The sequence below is a fragment of the Antechinus flavipes genome, chromosome 3 (assembly GCF_016432865.1).
Source record: "Antechinus flavipes isolate AdamAnt ecotype Samford, QLD, Australia chromosome 3, AdamAnt_v2, whole genome shotgun sequence".
Taxonomy (NCBI): domain Eukaryota; kingdom Metazoa; phylum Chordata; class Mammalia; order Dasyuromorphia; family Dasyuridae; genus Antechinus; species Antechinus flavipes.
This window is the reverse complement of record NC_067400.1, coordinates 12,923,055-12,942,992: the sequence shown is the minus strand read 5'-3', so window position 1 is coordinate 12,942,992 and position 19,938 is coordinate 12,923,055. Positions and strand designations below refer to the sequence as shown.

The following is a 19,938-nucleotide window of genomic DNA, read 5'->3' as shown; positions in this document are numbered from 1 at the left end:
TTCCTCCTCTTCTTCCCCTTCCCCTCCCCTCCTCTCACCACCATTACCACTACTGCTACTATAAGTATATTTATATCATGCTTTAAAGTCTGCAAAAGTTTGCTTCACAAACACTATCTCATATGATCCTCAGTTAAGCAATGTTAATTGTGATACATGAAATATTTATAATGTAACAGTACTCTACTACGTACCACAAATATGTACTATGCAATTATTTTATATAATAATCTGATACGATTAATAGATTGCTTTAAAATCCTATAACAGAACTTTCCAGCTATTTATACAATCCTTTTGTTGTTGTTGTTGTTTACATATTAAAATTTTGGGGTTTGTTAAAGATTATGTTCATTACAAAAAAGATAAAGCTAAAAATTTTTAAATAAAAAAAAAATTAAGTTCCCTGGTTCTTGTACCATTCCTGAAACTAGGCTCAATACTAAAAGTTCAAGGCAATGTAAGAATCAAATATAGCAATAAAAAGTTTAAAAGCCACTTAAAAAATAAATTTAAAAGATAAAATATATCAAAAATGCTTAAATGTATAGCCTTAATTTGAGGTAGAAGCGGTGATGTGGCCCAGAGGATAGAGTACGAGGTCTGGCAACAGGAAGACCTGAATTCAAATCCATTATCAGATACTAGCTGTGTGAACCTAAAGAAGTCACTTAACTTTTTTTCCCTCAGTTTCCTGCTCTGTAAAATGAACTGGTCAAGGAAACCCCAAATGGGGTTACAGAGGTGTAAATGACTGAAACAACTAATAAATAATAGCATTTAAACTAAAAAACCAAAACCAAAACCAAAAAAAAAAAAAAAACTTACTTTACCTGATGGATTTTTAATTTTGTGTTGTTTTATATCCCAAAACAAGGAACTGAACAGAGATTTTTTTTATTCTTCATTTCATCTTTTTAAAATTTATTTTATTAAAAAAAACAGAATAAGGAAAAAAAAAAACATAAAATACAAAACAAAATTTAAAAATAAAAACAGAAGAGAACATTGTCATGTGCCAGAAGAACATGATGGGGGTGAATATAAAGATTTTGAAATAACACGGTACTAATAGAAGGAGAACTAGACTGGAATAGATCTAAACCAAAATCAAAAACCACCATCAAGTTCCCAACCAAAGTGCTGTCCTCAGATCTTCTCCTCTCACTTGAGCACATGATCAAACAATGTCAATTCATATTTCTCAACTATATCCCTTTCTCTCTATTCTCTCTACACCCTAGTTCAAGCCTTCAATTCTCATCTAGAGCATTGTAATATCATCCTGATTGGTTTCCTGACAAATCCCTCCCCACTCAAATCCATTATCCAGAAGATTTTCCTTAAGCTCACATCTAATCATATTATGCCTACAGTTGATAAATTGCTATGGCTCCCTATGGCTCTAATTTCAGATATCATTTCATCCTTTTCAAATATTTATTTTTAATTCAAGTTTTTAAATGACATTGATTATTAGTAGAGCAGTATATTATATACTTTACAAATAATGTAAACATATTGGTGGTTCATGACAAAAAAATATTTTTTTTTTGAAAATAGGCAATTGAGAGCAAAAGAATTTGGAGAGCCTTGCTCCAAATATCTTTAAGTTTGGAGGCCTGGATTCTCGGTAGCTCAAAACCATTCTGTTCTCTTTAGAGTCAAATTTTTAATTTATCTTTTTGAATTTGAGTCTATAATTCTATTCAATTTTTTAAAAACATGAATAAGGGAATTTGTAATGTAAAAGTTGAAAGAATGGGGAGAAAACTAAAGTGAATGAAAGCGCTGAGAACAATGATATGGAATTATTTAATAAGGTAAGATAAATTTTAAACCTTTAATAATAATATAAATTAATAATAATTATGAATAAATTGATAATTAATAACAATTTAAACCTTTAATAAGATAAGATTCTTTTAAAATGGGTTCTTGGAATGGCTTAAATTTAGCATGGACACCTCTACTCCAAGACACACTTGAGAAGGTGAATTTGGCAGTGGTTGAGAAGAGACAGAAGGTAAAGCAAAAGTTCAGACAACAAGCATTTTTAAAGTTTCTATTATGTGCGAAATACCGTGCTAAAGCCTGGAATGGATGATAACGATCATTTCAGTCAAGCCTTCGTGGAGGCAAAGGTTTTCTTCGGTATTGCCAAGTGGGAGGCAGTGACAGGAAGATTTGTATTTATGAAAGATAAGGGAGGAGGAGAAAAATCAGGGTCACCATGACATCATTCACAGAAACCAAAGATATGAGTCAAGAACAGGATCAGAAAATGAAACAGGTTTAAGGTACTTCGGTTGCCCAAGAGAAACGCACCTGTTAATAAAATTGACAACAATATTACAGGTTGTTTTTGTATTATTCTATAAAGCCTGAGTGGATAAGCAGGTTGGTATTAAAAGATCAAATAAAATAATAGACAAGAAACACTTTGTACCAGGTGGGGTGGGACACGCTTGCAATCCCTGCTCCCGGGGAGGCAGAGGCTGCCGATCACTTCGCTCCAGGTATTCAAAGCTGCAGTGGGCTAGCCTGATTAGGTGTCTACATGAAATCCAGCACCAATAGGATATGCTGTGAGAACAGGTCCACCAGGCTGCCTAATGGTAGGTGAATCAGCTGTGATCATAAATGGAGCAGATCAAACTCCCATGTTGATCAGCAATAGAGATTAAGCCCATATTTACCCATAAGCCCATATCAAATGTAGGCGCTGGTGAGAAAGGGAGATTCAGTCTCTAAAAGGTTTTTTCACTTGCCACAAAACATAAAGTGGCAGTGACAGTGTGTGCAATCTTCCCTTAGAGATGTGCAGCTACTAGACCTGAATTTAAATCCCAAGTATGATTGATGTTTTTCCACTCAAATATATATATAAAGGCTTAGAAATATATTCAATTCCCAATCCTCTTTCTATCAATCCTGCTCTTTCCTATCTCTGTCTCTGATCTCCCCTACTTCCAATTTTCCTTGCTCCCCTCTTGTCTTCCCTTCTTCCAAGGCTCGACTCAGGCAATAACAGCAGCTCATGAGATTTCAAAGTTGGAAATGTGCTTCCTTCACAACCCTGTCATATAGGTAATATAAACAGGAATCCTATTTTACAGGAAGGAAACTCATGACCAGAAAAACAGACATGGCTTGATCAGCCATATAACTCATAAGTGGCAATGTCAGGAACTCAGATCTCTTGACTTCCAATCTAGTGTCCCATTAACTGGGTCAGACAAACAAAACCTCCTCCATTAGTCTCCTTTGCACTATCCAGGCCACACTAATTGTAGGTAATCTTCAGAGGAGAAGCAATCTTTATCCTTTGATAAATGATCAACTCTGGTAATCAGTCATATCATGTACTACCTGATATGATCATTTAAATTACCCTAGCATGTCTTAGGACATCTATCTTTTCTTGGTTTTAAAGCAATCAGATACCAGAGTTGTCAGTCAATAAACATTTATTAAGCACCTCCTGTTTCCTAAGAACTCTGCAAAGCACTGGGATATAAAGAAGAGTAAATGGGAGTCTCCAACTTCAGGAAATCACAATCTAATGGAAGAGACAACACATAACTACAGACAGGCAAATCACTATGACTTCTGGCACTCTCATCTTCCCTGCTTTCCCAGTTTCACTTAACAGGAATATTTACTGAAGTCCCTTTCCATGAAGGCAAGGCTAGTTCATTTCTTTAAAAGATTTTAATTTTTAAAAGATTTCACCCTCAAGATTAACTGTCTCAGAGGACCAATGGCTCAGACTGTGGACATTAATTTCTGGTTGCCTGATTATAAAAGATCTTGGAGTGCTCCAATTCCTCTCTGATGCATAACTGGAAGATCACCATGGACAACTCCAAAGCAAGGTTGATTGTTCCACTGAATTTGCACAATTCCAAGTGATTATCCTTCCCTGCTATGACTTCAGGAAATCTTTTGTTTAACCCCAAGACACACCATGAGCATCTCATTTCATTTCAGTCTCAAACATGATCTACCTAGAGACTGATCTGGTCACTCTTGGTCTGAAACACAATCCATTTCCCTTACTCTAGTCTAATTTTCCTCCCTTTGCAATCTTGTCGCTGTAGTTATCAAGTTCAGCTTTATGCTAGCTTCCATTCTCAGATTCCTTGAGCCTTAATCCCGTTTTACAGTTTATTCCTTTCCAAACTCCTATTCTGGGTTACCATCCTCATTTACCTACTCCACTTCTTTTTTCATGCATCTGAACAATACTTAAACAAAGTTATCACCACCCCGACTGGATCCACAACAGATTTATTTTATCTAAACTCAGCTGGGAAGTCACTGCCATCAATCCTTTTACCCTTCCCCAGATCAGTTCTTCAGTGTATTCCCCCATTCTTTCCATTCAAAATCAATCAATCAAGTACTTAACTATATATCAAACATATAATGAGGGAGTGCGGAGTTCAGTGGGAAAACAAATACAAAGAATAAAGCAGTCTTTTCATGCAATGTTCTAGCTACCTATGACATCATTCCTTTCCTTAAAGCAAGAGGACATCAACTCATCCTTTACATCAATTAACTGGGCCATCCATCATGAACATTCTCTACAATGCTCTCTCTCAAATTTCCTCTATATTATGTCTCATTCTCTCCTCCCTCACTCTAGGCTCTGGTGCATGAAAATGATTTTCCTATGGAATAAAGAGTAGAAGTATATTTTTCTATCCAAGGAATGAGAACATGGTGGACTAGAAAGAATACTAGACTTAAAATTCAAAAGATCCGAGTTGACATCTCCAATGCTTCTTAGCGATATGTAGCAATTCTTTAGAGTTTAACTAATTCATAATTTGCATCAGCCGAGGGAATTCCAGCAACAAAAGACCTTAACACAGACAAAATGCTACAAAAATTCTAGCAATCGTACTCCAACAGCTCTAACCGGGTTGGATTCCAATCCGAGTCCTTTTGGGTCACGGTCAGCCAGCTAATGCACATAACTAATTTGGATTCAATTCCAAAAAGACTCAGAATTATAGAAGTACATAAAATTCCAGGGGCAAGTTTAGGAGACGCATTCTCCTAAATCCTAAGGTTAAGAACAGAAAGTTCCACAACCTAACATTTCCACTCTTTCTATTATTGTTTGCTTGCATTTTTGTTTTTCTTCCCAGGTTATTTTTACCTTCTTTCTAAATCATTTTTCTTGTATAGCAAGACAACTGTATAAATATGTATACATATATTGTATTTAACATACTTTAACATATTTAATCTGTATGGGACTATCTGCCATCTAGGGGAGGGAGTGGGGGGAAAGAGGGGAAAAGTTGGAACAGAAGTTTTTGCAAGGGTCAACGTTGAAAAATTACCCATGCATATGTTTTGTCAATAAAAAGCTATTAAAAAAAAAAAAAAAGAAGAAGAACAGAAAGTACATTATGTTGATTTCTGCAGTGTGTCCCAGCACAGAAAAATCTTTATGCATCTGATCTGGACTTCTCAGTACCTGGGAGCTTAAAAGGGTAGGAGGGAAAGTGATAAAAAGCTTCTCAGTCTAGGTTTAGGAGAAGATAATGGTAAACGATAATCTGAAGCCAAAATGAAAAGCTGCAAGAATCCTATGTCTCTCCAAAGAACTCATTTCCATTCACCAGAGAGGTGAATCTTTTTCTGATCCCAGAATCTCATCAAAAGGACTCTGAGGGACTATTAAATCTCAGTAGGAGAATCCTTTCTACATGGTATTTTTTTTTTAAGGTGTCCACAATCCTACTTTTGGATGATTTTTGCTTTATTAGAGTTGGGAAGTTTTTACTTCTAACAAATTTCTAATTATGCTCCTTTTTGTTGCTTTTACCTATTGTTTCTGATTCTGTCTTGTAGGACCAAGAAGACTAAATTAATTTCTTTTTCATGACTACTTAAAGACAGCCATCATGTATTCCACTCTCTAGTCACAGAAATCCCCTCAACAAGAGTCCAGCTATGCAAGAGAACTCCTCAGACATGACCCTCCTGTAACTCCAAACCAAATCAAGCCAATTCAAAATATGACCATCTTCTAACCATCCCAGTCTCTTGCACTAGACCTTTCTTCTTACCAATCCTAAGTCCCAACCCTGGGACAAAGCATTCCAACTGGGCATGTAAAAAGTTGATTATGTGGCTACAATGACTAAGTTCTCTGGCTTGTCACTTAGTGGCCTTTATTAAGCCCTCACCACAAAGAGAGGACTTTGAAAAGATTCTTGAAGAAGGAAGGAACACATCTTGAAGTCTTATCTAGGTAAATAGTTATGAAAAAAACACATAAATGCAAGCCCAGCTCAGTTTCCAAACAGCAAACTCCTTGTTTTGTTTTGAAATCACTGAGCAGCTTTCAGCTGCCATTATCCATAAATCTTGATACGACCCTGGTCATGATCTTTCCTTTTCCCTTCTCCAGATTAATTCCCCTGATCTCCAATGCCGTATGCAATATAACTCACGCACAACCAGCCCTGTAAATATATGGGGGATCCAGGGACACAATCATTCATTGAAACATTTTTATAAAGTCCTAACCTTATGGGTGATCATAAGTATTATTTAATTATCCCATTTTAATGTGACGATGCTTAATATAGAAATCAGGCTTTTTAGAGTCGTCTCTAGCTCTATTTCCAAATGTTCCAAGGGACATTTTACCTTCTGTGGGATTCTGGAGAAACTTTGCTGTGGTTCATATGGTTCCTAAGAATATTGTTCCTATTCTCGTGGTCTTAGGTCCATCTCTCTGGCTCCTCACTTAAATGATAATCCTTGAACCATCTTGAATTATTTCATAGAGTTTTTCCTCGTGTCCAAAGCCTTTTGTGTTAAGGGAGCCACTTGCTAGTGGCTGCAGGGGATCTAATTCTGACCAGCAGAACAGATCCCTTCATGTGAGAGGATGATAACGATACAAGGAGACTGAGAAGCAGTAACGTTCTCTGACCTCTTCCCTCTTGCCTCCAATTTATTTCATTCCCAAACCACAAACAACATCTGCACAGCAGGCTGATTTGCAATTCCTTCAGGGGTGTTATGATTCACAGCTGTGGGGGCTTTCGGAGAACTCATCTGCCCCTTCACATTTAGGTGTGGTCCTTAACATCTTTTGACTTAGGGATTCCAATGCTAGAGATCTCTGTTCTCCCAGCTACCAAGAAAGTCAGTGAAAAAAGGAGGGACTCATAGACCAATATAGACCTATATATATGAATTTATATGTGTGTGTGTGTGTGTGTGTGAAACTTCTCGTGGTAGCAACAAATTAAAAATAAAAAATGACTACCGTGCTAGTCTTCCTTATCAGTAAACTATCCTTTATCAGTAAATCTTTGTTACTTTCAGAATCAAATATCAACCCTTTGCTTGTCTATTAAAGCTCTTTAGAAGCCTCTTCTTATCCACTCAGTCTTCTTATGCCTCATTCCCCTCCATCTGCCACCTGAAATCCAATTACACAGTCACCTCTTGCTGTTATTTCCCTTTTTTCCCCTCCTTGAGGCAATTGGGCTTAAGTGACTTGCCCAGGGTCATGCAGCTAGGAAGTCTTAAGGGTCTGAGGCCAGATTTGAACTCGGGTCCTCCTGACTTCAGGGCTGGTGCTCTATTCACTCTATCAACTAGTGTGTCCCACTTGCTGTTATTTCCAAAAGAAAATCCATCTCCCAACTCCAGGCATTTTCACCAGCTGGCCCCCATGACTGGGATGCTTCCCTTCTTATCTCCACCTCCTGTCTTATTTGGCTAAATAGGGTCAGCTAAAGCTCCATCTTCTGGAGACCTTTCCCAGTCACCCCACTGAAACCACTCCCATTTTTATCCAATATGTGTCTTTGTTCTCATGTCTCACACACACACAGCCCTGAAATCAGGCTGTAAACTCTTTGAGAACAGGGACCTGTGGGGGGCCTTTGTTTCTATCCCCCAAATCTTAGCCCAGTGCTTAATAAATGCTAGTTAATTGATTGGCTAGCTAAACAAAAAACGCTACATGATCCTTATGCAATGTCACCGTGTGGTAAGAAATGACAAGTGACAAATTGAGAAGTACAGGAAGACTTAGAAGAACTGATTCAAAGTGAAGTGAAAAAGACCCAGAAAAAGCCATGACTACACTAAGGTAAATGGAAGTACAGCAAAACAAATGAAACCAAATGTTGTGAGATTATAATGAGTAAGTTTAGCACCAAAGACAAGGTGGAGCACCTTGGGTGTGGAATACTACAAGTAATGTCAAACAATTTTGATGTATTAGTTCTCCCCCACCTTTTTTATTCTTTGATATAAGAGATAATTTTCTGGGAGGGAGAACATGGAGAGATACATTGGAATATATAGGCAATGTTTTTAAAAAAGATGTTAATGACAAGTTTTAGTCATTTTACATTTCATTGTTAAAATTATTATTTTATATTAAAACTTTTTTAAATATAAGTTTGCTTACAGTAGATTTCCCTTTGTCATTTCTTTTTTTCTCATTCCTAAATTTACCTGAAGCTGTCCAAAAATGGATTATGTACCAAAATCAAAGGTTTGTTTTGCTAATTGACGACTTGTCTTAAGATCATTACTTTGAGTGGGAAAGAGCAAGAAGTCATTTAATTCAATTTATTTTACAGATAAATAAAGAGAGAGGGACTTTCCCTCTCTTTCCCAAAATTATACAGGTAGATAGTGATAAACGTAGGATTCAAATCCAGATCTGAGGTTTTCTGAATCCAAATATCATAAAATTTCCACTGAATCACTGCTTCCCTGGAGTGTAAGAGGCCATTTTATGCACATAGGAAAAGGATCAAACTGTCTTAAGTAATGGTCCCTGATTAAGGAACGCAAAACCTTTTGGATGAAAAGGAAACCAGTCACACAAATGCCAGAATATCACCCCAGGCCCTCCCCCACAAGCAACAAAGTCCACAAATGACTTCCACGGACAAGGAAATTAGAAGGAAAGGGTAATAAGGAAACAAGCTCAGACAAAGGAGACTCTGTGCAGAACATTTAAACACATTACATTGTATAACAGCTATAAATTACTTCAAATTACTCCGGTTCAAAAGCTCCTTAGGCTTCTTCTTATCTACTGATAAAACAAGTCCCATCAACCTCTGAGGCGGCAGGGATTAGCAAAGCAATGATAAAATGCTCTTGGGAAACATGAAAATTAAGCTGAAAAAACACACACACATACACACAAATACAACTGTCATACACAAACTCATACAAAAACACACACACACAACACAACCATACACATACAGAATTTACACACTCAAACATATTCTGACACTCATATCACATATATGTACAAAAATAATACACAACTTCACTCACATATACATACTCAGAGATACATACACATACACATACACATTCATATATACAAACATACATATATTCATATACATATACTCACTTAGATCTATACTCCCATACACTTATAAACACATACACATTCATACACACATTTCACACACACATAAATACACCTACCCCCACTTGCAGATACAACACAGTCATATACACACACTCAAACAGAATTTCACATACAGAATCTCACACACTCACATACACTCTTACGCTCATACCATACATATGCACATACTCATGCATTTCACACACATATACATACTCAAACACACTCTTACATATATATAGATCATTCATATCCTCATACACATATATCACAATCACTCAATTACACCTACTCTTACACACTCATAAACACACACACACACACAATTCCTATATTTACTTTTTTTTAATACCTTTTTATTGACAGACTTTTTTTTAATTGGAGAGAGACAAAACCGATCAATACTCACTGCAGAAAGCTGGCTCCACGTGGACCTCAGTGGCTTGTAGTGAATTACGATGATTTCATCTGGCTTTTGCTCTTTCGGCTCTGAATCTTCATCAGAGTCAATATCGAGAGCTTTTTCTTTGTAGTTCTGGTACAATACAGCATTTTCTACAATAAGAAAAAAGCCACAAATTTGTAATGAATTGTCCCCAAACTGTACACTTATTTACAAATAGAGGCAGGAAGATATCATGGAAGCCAGGAGGACTGGGTTCCGTTCTTCCCTCTGACCCTACTGAAGGGCGACCTCAGGCAAGTTAGCTTCTCAACGTTCTAGACATATACTCTAGACTGTAAAGTGCAGGGAATATGTCCATCTGCACTGGTGGAGGAGTTTCCTCCCATCATTGAAATAGCAAATCTGGTTCTTTTCTCCATTTGTTTCCAAAGAAGCTCTAGATACATCTCCTTGGTTCACCAAAGGAGAGATGAAAAACAGACACTATCTAGTCCAACTCATTTTTGGCCAAGAATGGCTGACCTACTCAACAGATTCTCATTCAGTTTTCACATGAAATCCCCAAGGAGGACAAATCCACTCTCATTCAAGGCTGTCCATTTCATTTTGGGAACCATTAATTGCTAGGGATTGCTTCCTTTCAATCAGTGTGAAATTGGCTTTTTGTATCTTCTACCTCTCCCTCTAAATTCTAGCCTCTAGGTCTAAGCAGACCAAGTCCAATTTCTCTTCCAAGTAACACCTTCAAACACCTGAAGACAGTTCTCATGTCTTCTCTTCTCCCCACTAAATACTACCACTTCCTGAATTGTTCTTCACATGTCACGAACTGGGTCACTGAAGCTCTGGTTACACTCTCCAGTTCTCCAACGTCCTTCCAAAAAGATGGCACCTAGAACCAGATATATATAATATTCTGGAAGTGGTCTGACCACAGGATCATCTCCTGATTGCTATGTCTCTCTTATTGAAGTATAAAGTTATGTTAGCTTTCTTTTCATTCATTCTTTTAAGCAATATCAAGTCTCAAAGGCATCCTTTATAAATAAGAGACAAATGGACCTGGGATTTGAGTGGTATATAAAATCTCCTTTTTTATCTGAATATTTTTCTAACAGAATAAAAAAAAAAAAAAAGACTTCTTTTTTAATCACCTGAATTATTAGATTTCATTGATTAAGCACATTTATACTTGTTAAAAACAAATTGTTTAATTTCCTTTCCTCCACCCATGAGAGAGTCAGTTCAAGAAAACATCTGTTTTTATGTGAATTGATTCCTATCCTTTACACTTTTTCCCTACTATTATTACACATTGATTTCTCCTTTGCAGAATTCTCCTAAGTGCCTAATATTTTATATCACCCAACTTGACACTTTATTCCATGATGTTTTGCATCTTTATAACTCAGTTCAATTCTACTTGACATTTATTAACTGCCTATTATGTTCAGTGTACAACGAGAGTCAAAGAAAATGGAAACAAATAATCGGTGAAGTACATGTAAGTACATCAATAAGTCTTAAACGATGCACATAGTAACTTCAAGAGGACAAGGCATTAATAATTGTGGGATAAAGAAAAAGAATCATGGAGGGGCTGATCCTCAGAGCTGTGCTCACTCTCCCACCATCATTCTTCTTTAACATCATCATCATCATCATCATCATCATCACTAGCATTTCTTTTGGGCTTTAAAGTTTGCAAAATGCTTTGCAAATATTATCTTGTTTTAGCTTCATAGCAACGTTGGGAGGTAGGTACTGGTATTACTACCCCCTTTTTACAATTGAGGAAACTGAGGTAGAGAGAGGTTAAAGGAACCAGAAGAGGGTCACATAGCTATTAAAAGGGCAATTAACAAGATCAACTGGAAGAGAGGGAGCAGGCTGGAAAAATACAAAGATATAAGACTGGGAAGTCAATTGGGATTGAGGCAGAGGGAGATTCAAATGAATTCTAGCCACTGAAATGTTTTTGAGTGAGATGGGGAAGGAGGCGGGGAATGAATGAGCCTGTGACACAGTCAGCTGGTGTTTGAAGCTTATCAACCAGATAGAAATCTGGCCTCAGAGCCAGAGGGATGTAGGTTTAAGTCCCAGCTCAGTTAGCAGCTGTCTAGATGTTATGGAGCAGATTTCTTAGCCCCCAAGTTAACCTCAGTGGATTGCTTGCAGTTTCTTTAATGGCTTCCATAGGTGGAAGGAAGGCTCACACTGGGATGTACGATATCAAGGAAACTCACATCCAGATATTTTCTCTTCCTAACCCAAGAGCAGGCCCATTTCTAGCACACTGCTGGGCACAGAGCAGATGCTGAGCATATTCATTAGCTTTGAATTGGGATTAATCGTGGCATTTAAAATACCAGGAAATGGGAGAAGTTTTTTTCTGCTTCATGTAAAGGAGAAATCCTTCTGTTTCCATTGACTGGGCTTGGGTCAAGGCCAAGATTACATACCAGAGTAATAACTCATATTTATATATTGCTTTAAAGTTGGCAAATAGGGTTTTCTTACAAACCTTTTTACAAAGCTTTTTTAGAAAGAAAGCCCTCTTCATTTTTTTCCTTGGCCCTCCCACCTAAAGCCCCTAGGATGTCCTGGAAGGATAGGGATGAAACAGAAGCCAAAGATTATCAGAAATGATAGGAGATGGGAATGGATGGACACCCAGAAGCGGCTCTTTGAAAGTGAGCTAGTTTGTAACCTGTGCCAAAGGTGAGGATTCCATCCTTAAAAAAAAAAAAAAAAAAAAAAAAAAAAAAGTTTTTCAACCTTTGAGGAAGAGTTTCCAGGAGGTTTTCTGAAGACTAGAATCCTAGGGTGGTGACAATAGTAGTAGAAATCAGGAGATAAGACTCTCATCCTGGCCTTCTAGCACAAGCAGATCTCAGCCACTTCACAAAGGCTCTTGGAGCTTCTCCCCTCAGCCATAATAAACTAGGAGGGCTGAACTACATGACTTCGGAGCTTCCTGCTAGGACCAAGGATCTGTAAAATCACTGAAGACACAAATCACCCTCCAAAAAGCCCCATGAGACAATGGAAAAAACCTCAACCTGGGAGTAAGAACAGCTGCTTTGGAATCCAGGCTCAGTAGTACTCCAAGGTTGCATACCCTGGGGCGTCACTGAGCACTTTACCTTACTCTCCTTATCTGTCAAATGAGATTTTAAAAACTACTTGCCTCTGACAAATACACTTGATAAACTTCAAATGTCTCTTGAACATGAGTTATGTTAACTATGTCAATACTTCAAGTACCCATGATCCTATAATCTCGAGGGTTTACTCTCCCACCACAGATCATAACTCTTCTTTGACATCATCATTATCATCATCATCATCATCATCATCATCATCATCATCACCAGCATTTCTATAGGGCTTTGAGGTTTGCGAAGTGTTTTACAAATATCTCATTTTAGCTTCCTAGTGACCCTGGGAGGGAGGTATTGGTATTATTACCCCCTTTTTAACAATTAAGGAAACTGAAGTAGGGAGAGGTCAAAGGGACCCAGATCAGGATCAAACAGCTAGTAAGTATATGAAACCTGGTTTGAACCTGGGTCTTCCTTGATTTGGGTCCAAAACTATCCACTGCACAATCAGCAGAGCTGATTGTCTATAAGAGTTCTTGGGATGAAAAAAATCCATCACCCTGTGATGAATCTAGGTATGTAGGTGGACAGTGTCCACTGGCAGAGTCTCCAAGAACTCTGAGTCAGGGTCAGAGGTAGCAGAGGAGGATGGAAGGGAAGGATTGTCATTGCACACATGACGCAATGGTTTGGGGCACCTCCCTCAGCACAGACTTTCTTAAGAGCGCAAAAATTCAGTTTTCAACAACTAAAACTTGGGCTCAATGCAACACTAACATGGAATCATTTCAAGTGTTTTGGGCTAGAAGCTTCTGGTAAAACAAATCATCATTCCTTTTACATCTGTCCCATCAGTTTGGATTCCATGTGTCAGGGCAGGTGTGCTTAGATAGAGCTAGCTCTGTGTTCAATGGAAAGAACAGGACTGATACCCTGTTTAGTCTTAGGTTCCATAGGGGCTCATTTTTTTTTACTTGTAAAAATGATGGTGGGGGATTAGATGGTCTCTGAATTCTACATACTGTAAATTATAAAAGCTGAGATGGGCCTCAGTTTCCCCATCCATGAAAATGAGAGAGTCTCTGCAGTTTTTTCCCACTTTCTTAAATTTTTTTTTTTTAAACTAGAAAATCATTTAATTACTCAATGTTGCCATGAAGACTTCTAAGCTTGTAAATCCCAGAGTATGTGCCAATTTCTGTTGGTAGTTTCCTCACTGATCAATCTTTGAAATCATAAGTCTGATTTTTTTTTTTTTTAAACGAATATCAGGTACTTGTTTTCCATGCTGACCCTGACTTTTCCTCTGGGGCAGCAGCTGCTACAAGTCAAGTATTTTTTTTTTTTTTTGAGGGACCAGATTCTTGGTCAAAGTTCATTAATTTGATTAGTGAGTAACTGGCAAGGCTGCCCTTAGTGCAGGTGAAGGTCATAGAAACAGTGTCAGAACCCTAAACTGAAGAACGAGTATTCATTGCCTCATCCTGGATGCACTTTTCCCCAATCACAGAATCTAAAATGAGAGATGATAATTGCAATGGGGAAAAAGCCAATGAAAATCTCTGAAAACAATTTTAAAGAACTTTATTTTTCCATACTGAAAAGACAGATGTAATAGGAAGGTCTATTCATTTTTGATAGAATAAATGTCCTACTATGAATAGAAATGAAACACAGGTGAAATCTTAGGGTCATTTATACCAAGAGCCAAAGAGCCCTTACAGGTAATCTCTCATATTTCAAAAGAAGAGGGTGAGTGATTTGTTCAGGGTCACACAAAGAATTATTAGCAGGGCTAGATTTTTGAACTTGGACCCTCTGGATCCAGTCCCATGTTCCATCCATCCATGACATCCTATTGTTTCCTCCACAGTGGCTTCTAGTATTAGCTAATATTTAAACTCAGAACTTTGAAATACTTAATATGGTAAAAGGGGTGATGTTTTAGTCATTTAAAAAAATCAATTTTGGTTGTTTCTTTAGTTGAAATCCTTGCCCTCAGGGTGCTTATATTCTGTAATTTTTCTCACGTTCTTGTAATTTTTTTCATATTGAAAAAAACAGAAAAGAAATTGGACTGTCTGAGAGAAACATATGCTCACCTTCCCCATCAAACGTTCCTTGTCCTTTCAGCATTTTCTTCTATGAAACATGAAAAGCAAAAAGAGAGCAAATCACATAGGAGCCAATGGGACCAAGCACAAATCTACATAATGTACAGACTGATTTATGTCTTTTAAAAATTCTGAACAGTTATCTCTACTAAGGATGGGCCATTCATACAATTGGGAGGATGCTCTACAGGTAGTGAGAACCAAGGCCCACCCACCAAAGTAACAGCCTTCCACCTATCAGCGTTTCTGTTCCAGCAACATCACAACATGAATGCTCAACTAAACTTGTTTCTGCTATGAGAATTCTTTTTTTTTTTTATGACAAAATTTTATGTAAGCTCCTTTCTGCAAGACCATAACCCTCTAAAATAAAACAGACTCGTGTGCATTAAATACATGACATTTATATAGACGAGTTACAGTTCTCTAATTAATCAAGAAAAGATGTGGCTGCCAAAAAATGTTAACTGTATGCAAGCTAAAGTAAGTTCCTGATCTATTGTAGAGATTGTCTCATTTCTAGAAAAAGTGGATTCACTCACACATCTAATTTCCTTTTTTCCTCTTTTCTCCCTTTTCTCCCTCCTTCTTTCCCTCCCTTTTTTCCTTTCCTTCTCTTCTTCCTTCCCCTCTTTTTTTCCTTTTCTCTTCCTCCCTTTTATTTCCTTCCTTTCTTCCCATCTTCTTTCTTTCCTTCTTTCCCTCCCTCCTTCCTTTTTTCCTTCCTTCCTTCTTTCCTTCCTCCCCACCCCCCCCCTTTCTTCTTTCACCAAGGTTCCATTTATTAACATTTAAATAAATGGGTGACATTTACTTGAGCTTTAAGTCTTGTGGAGCATTTTACTTCCATTATCTCATTTGATTTTCATAATACCCCTGGGGAGATATTACACATTTTATTACTCCTAATTTATAGATGAGGTAAATTGAGGATCTACGTTAAATGCCTTCCTATTGTCACACAGATAAGTGTCAGAGATGAGATGAAAAACTAGGAAAATTAACAAAAATAAGCAAATGTAGCAGCAGTCGTCGTCAAAACATTTGAGATCGATCCTTGGAGAGACTGGAACTGTTGTTCACATTTTATTTAGGAGAAATGAAGTGAATAATTTTTGAATGATAATCATTCAGTAATTAAAAAAGACAATGAAAAGCAGGCAGAAGGAAGTCACTACAGAACTGAGTTAGTATTTCCCTAGGGGTGGGACTGTGAATACTGCTTGGCCACTGACTTGGCCAAGTCAGGAAAACTTGGAATTGTGCACATGCGTGCACGCATCCAACTTTCCAGTGGCCTGGGACAAATACTGTAGTCAATGAAACAACAAGGATGTACTAAGGTGTTACCAGGCACTGAGTGTGCAAAATGAAGAATGAAACAGGGCCTGCCCACAAGAAACTTATATTCTATAGAAAAGATGGCTTATATAAAAGTAGGCACATAGAAAACAAATAGACATGAACTTGGTGGGAAGCAGAGTGAAGGCAGCGGGGAGGGGAGAGGAGGAAAGGAGATGGTATTTTTTTGTAGGAAAGGGTATTTGAACTAAAGTTAGAGATTCTAAGAGGCAGAGGTGAGAACAATGTATTTCAGAAGGCTGGGTATCCTACGGAACCCGAGGCTATCTAAATTGCAAATGTTCTGGCTTTTTAGGCTTCATTCTTTCATAATTTTTCCTTCTCCTGGCAGATCTAGTCCCCCTCTCCCCCAACACCTCAAGACACTGCTTCTCCTTGGCTGATTGCCATTCCCACTTTGCCAAAGCTCAGCTCTGGATCCATCCCATCCCCTTTTCTCTTAGCTTTTTTCAAGATTCTACTCAAGTCCCCACTTTCTGCAGGAGGTCCTTTCACTGATACTGATGAGTGCCTTCCCCTCTAAAAGAAATGATCACACATCTAACTTTACATCACCAGCTGGTTCTCTATTAGGATGCAAACACTAACAGAGAGAAGCTGTTTCTGCATTTCTGGGCGCCATCCCTAACCCTGAGCACAATTCCCGACAAGCTTTTATAAGCAGCAGCTAAGTCCCACCAGCCATTCTAGGAGCATAAAAATAGAGGAGAGGAAGAAAAAAGAAATTATAGACCCAGAAAGATATAAAAATAAATACAAGGTAATTGGGGGAAGGTCGTGAGGGAAAGCCTTGGGCAGCATGTGGTGTTAGAGCTGATCTGTAAAGGAAACCAGGAGTGGGGTCAGAGAGCAGTGAGGGGAGTATGGCCAGGTAAAGACAGGAAGATATGAATGGCAAGCACACGGAACCCTAAGAAGGCCAGTTTGAGGGAGGGCCGGAGCCCACCGGGAGGGGTGTAAAGGCCAAATGGAGGAGTCCGCATTCAGGGAGCACTAGCACTGATTGGGAGAAGGATGATAGGGGCAAGCTTTGGCTTTGGGAAGTCCACACCTGAAGCTGGAAGAGCCCTACTCTGCCCATGAGCTCCAGAATGGAGTTAGACAAGGATTTGCAACACTCTGCTCCAAAGTATTCTTTCTCTGTTGCTGCCAGTCTGGGCTGCAGTGGGCAGGAGGGTGTGTGGCTGGGGGTGGAGAAGGGGGGGCAGGGTCCAGGCACTCTGAGTCCAGCCCAACATCATCTGCTGAACCAGAAAAGCTGACAGTGTTTTATCACATCCTCCACGTAAACATACATACGTACAAATATGCACACATCACCACACACCAAACACACACATATACACCCCCGTAAATACATACACACACCACACAAAAACACACATACACACAGAAACGCATATCATACAAATACTTGCATACATCAGCACACCAAACACACATATACACCCCCGTAAATACATACACACACCACACAAAAACACACATACACACAGACACGCATATCATACAAATACATGCACACATCACCACACACCAAACACACATATACACCCCTGTAAATACATACACACACCACACAAAAACACACATACACACAGACACGCATATCATACAAATACATGCATACATCACCACACACCAAACACACACATATACACCCCTGTAAATACATACACACACCACACAAAAACACACATACACACAGACATGCATATCATACAAATACATGCATACATCACCACACACCAAACACATACATATACACACCCCGTAAATACCTAGACATACCACACAAAAACACACATACACACATACAGCATACACACAGAAACACATATCAGACAAATATAAACATGCACCACATAGAAACATACACATATCATATGCACACAAACACACATCACAAACACATACATGCACCACACACATACCTTGCATGTATCACAAACACACATACAGGCACACCAAACGCACACTACATGTGCACATACCAAAAACATACAACACAAATACAAACACCACATATATACGCACATACACTATAAACAAACACATTCACACCTATCCATAAACAAACACACACCTCAGAACCGCACACACATATCCGCACACCACAAACACACACACACACAGTCTTTGGGCATGTGGTCAGTTCCTCCTCATTCACTCACCTTAATCCTCCCCAAGCTGGAGATTTTCTCCCGGTCCTCCATGACCACTTTGAGGACCGGCTGGGACATTCGGTTCTTCTTCTTGGAGTTGGCAGGGCTGTCAAAGTCGAAGCCGCTCACCACGGCCCTGCGGTAGGACGTGGACCTCAGGGCTCTCCGCAGGGACCCGGGGCTGTCTAAGTCGCTGTCGGCTTCCCCCTCGGCGTCGCCGGCGGGGACCAGCGGGGTGCTGAGGGGGTCCAGCAGGCTGCGCACCTTCAAGAGCCTCTTGTGGGGCTCGGAGCTGGGAGCGCTGGCTTTGCTGATCTTAATGTCCGAGGCCAAGCCCTTGGGGATGATCTGGTGCTTCCCCACTTTGAGGGCGGCCGGGCTGTTGGTGCTCAGAATCACCACGGGCTTTTCGGGGCTGGAAGGCAGACGCTGGAGAGCCACTTTGGGCTCGGGGGGAGTCCTCGGGGGGCAGGGCGAGAGCTTCCCGGGCGCCCTCTCCGGCTCCCTGGCAGGCTGGCTGGGTGGCAATCGGGAGAGGGCAGGCTGGCTGGGTGAGGAGCGGCAGAGGGCAGGCTGGCTGGGTGAGGAGCGGCAGAGGACGGGCTGGCTGGGTGAGGAGCGGCAGAGAGCGGGCACCGAGGCGCTGAGCGAAGCCCCCGTGCTGGCGCTCAGGGCCCCCAGCTCGTCGCCAGGGCTCCTCGGGATGGAGGTACTGGCACTCCTCTGGGGGTGCTTGGCCTGAGCGTCTGGGGGTGCGCCCGGTCCCGGGCAGCTCAGGGAAGGGCCGGCCCCCCTCTGATAGAGGGGGGCTGACTTCTCGTCCCGCAGCCTCGGGGACACGGCTCTGAAATCCAGAGAGTGAGCCTTCCCGTTGGCCACAGGCCCCCTGTTCGGGCACCACAGCAAGGGGCTCCTCGGGAGCATCCTGCGGTCCGGAGATGGGGATGGAGAAGGGGAAGCCGAAGAGATGCTCCCCGTGTGGGAAGGCTCCTTCCCTGTGAACGCCCCCCTGTCGTCCACGGGGAAATCGGTGATGAGCAGCCCAGTGGGGTTCTGGTAGGACTGGGGTCGGGGCTTGTTCCGGACCAGCAGCTGGGGCTGCGGGGTGGATCGCCTCCTCCATAAAGGGGTAACGCCGCTGTGGCTTGAAAAGTCCACTTCGCTCTCACCGCCGCGCTCCATCACGGACCCCCGGGGCTCGGGAGGGGGACACCGCAATCAGCCGGGCCCGGCGTTCGTCTCCTAAGGGGAAGGCAGAAGTGAGCGAGGTAGCCCGAGAGTGGGGGCAGCAGCCCAGCCCCCACCCCCTTTTTCCGGGGAGGAGGACAGAGGGAGGGAGAGCTGCTTCGGG

General features: G+C 40.3%; 1 protein-coding gene across 1 annotated transcript in view; it reads right to left on the bottom strand.

The window, feature by feature from the left end:
• The window catches only part of ARHGEF26 (Rho guanine nucleotide exchange factor 26), a 134,197-nt gene that overhangs the window by 113,900 nt on the left and 359 nt on the right, over window positions 1–19,938 (bottom strand). The window contains exons 2-4 of the mRNA XM_051991799.1: window positions 18,597–19,829; window positions 15,049–15,088; window positions 9,846–9,991 (exon numbers count right to left, since the gene is read on the bottom strand). Coding sequence (XP_051847759.1) covers window positions 9,846–9,991; window positions 15,049–15,088; window positions 18,597–19,769 — 1,359 coding nt within the window. The 5' untranslated portion in view covers window positions 19,770–19,829. The remainder of the gene's footprint in view (window positions 1–9,845; window positions 9,992–15,048; window positions 15,089–18,596; window positions 19,830–19,938) is intronic.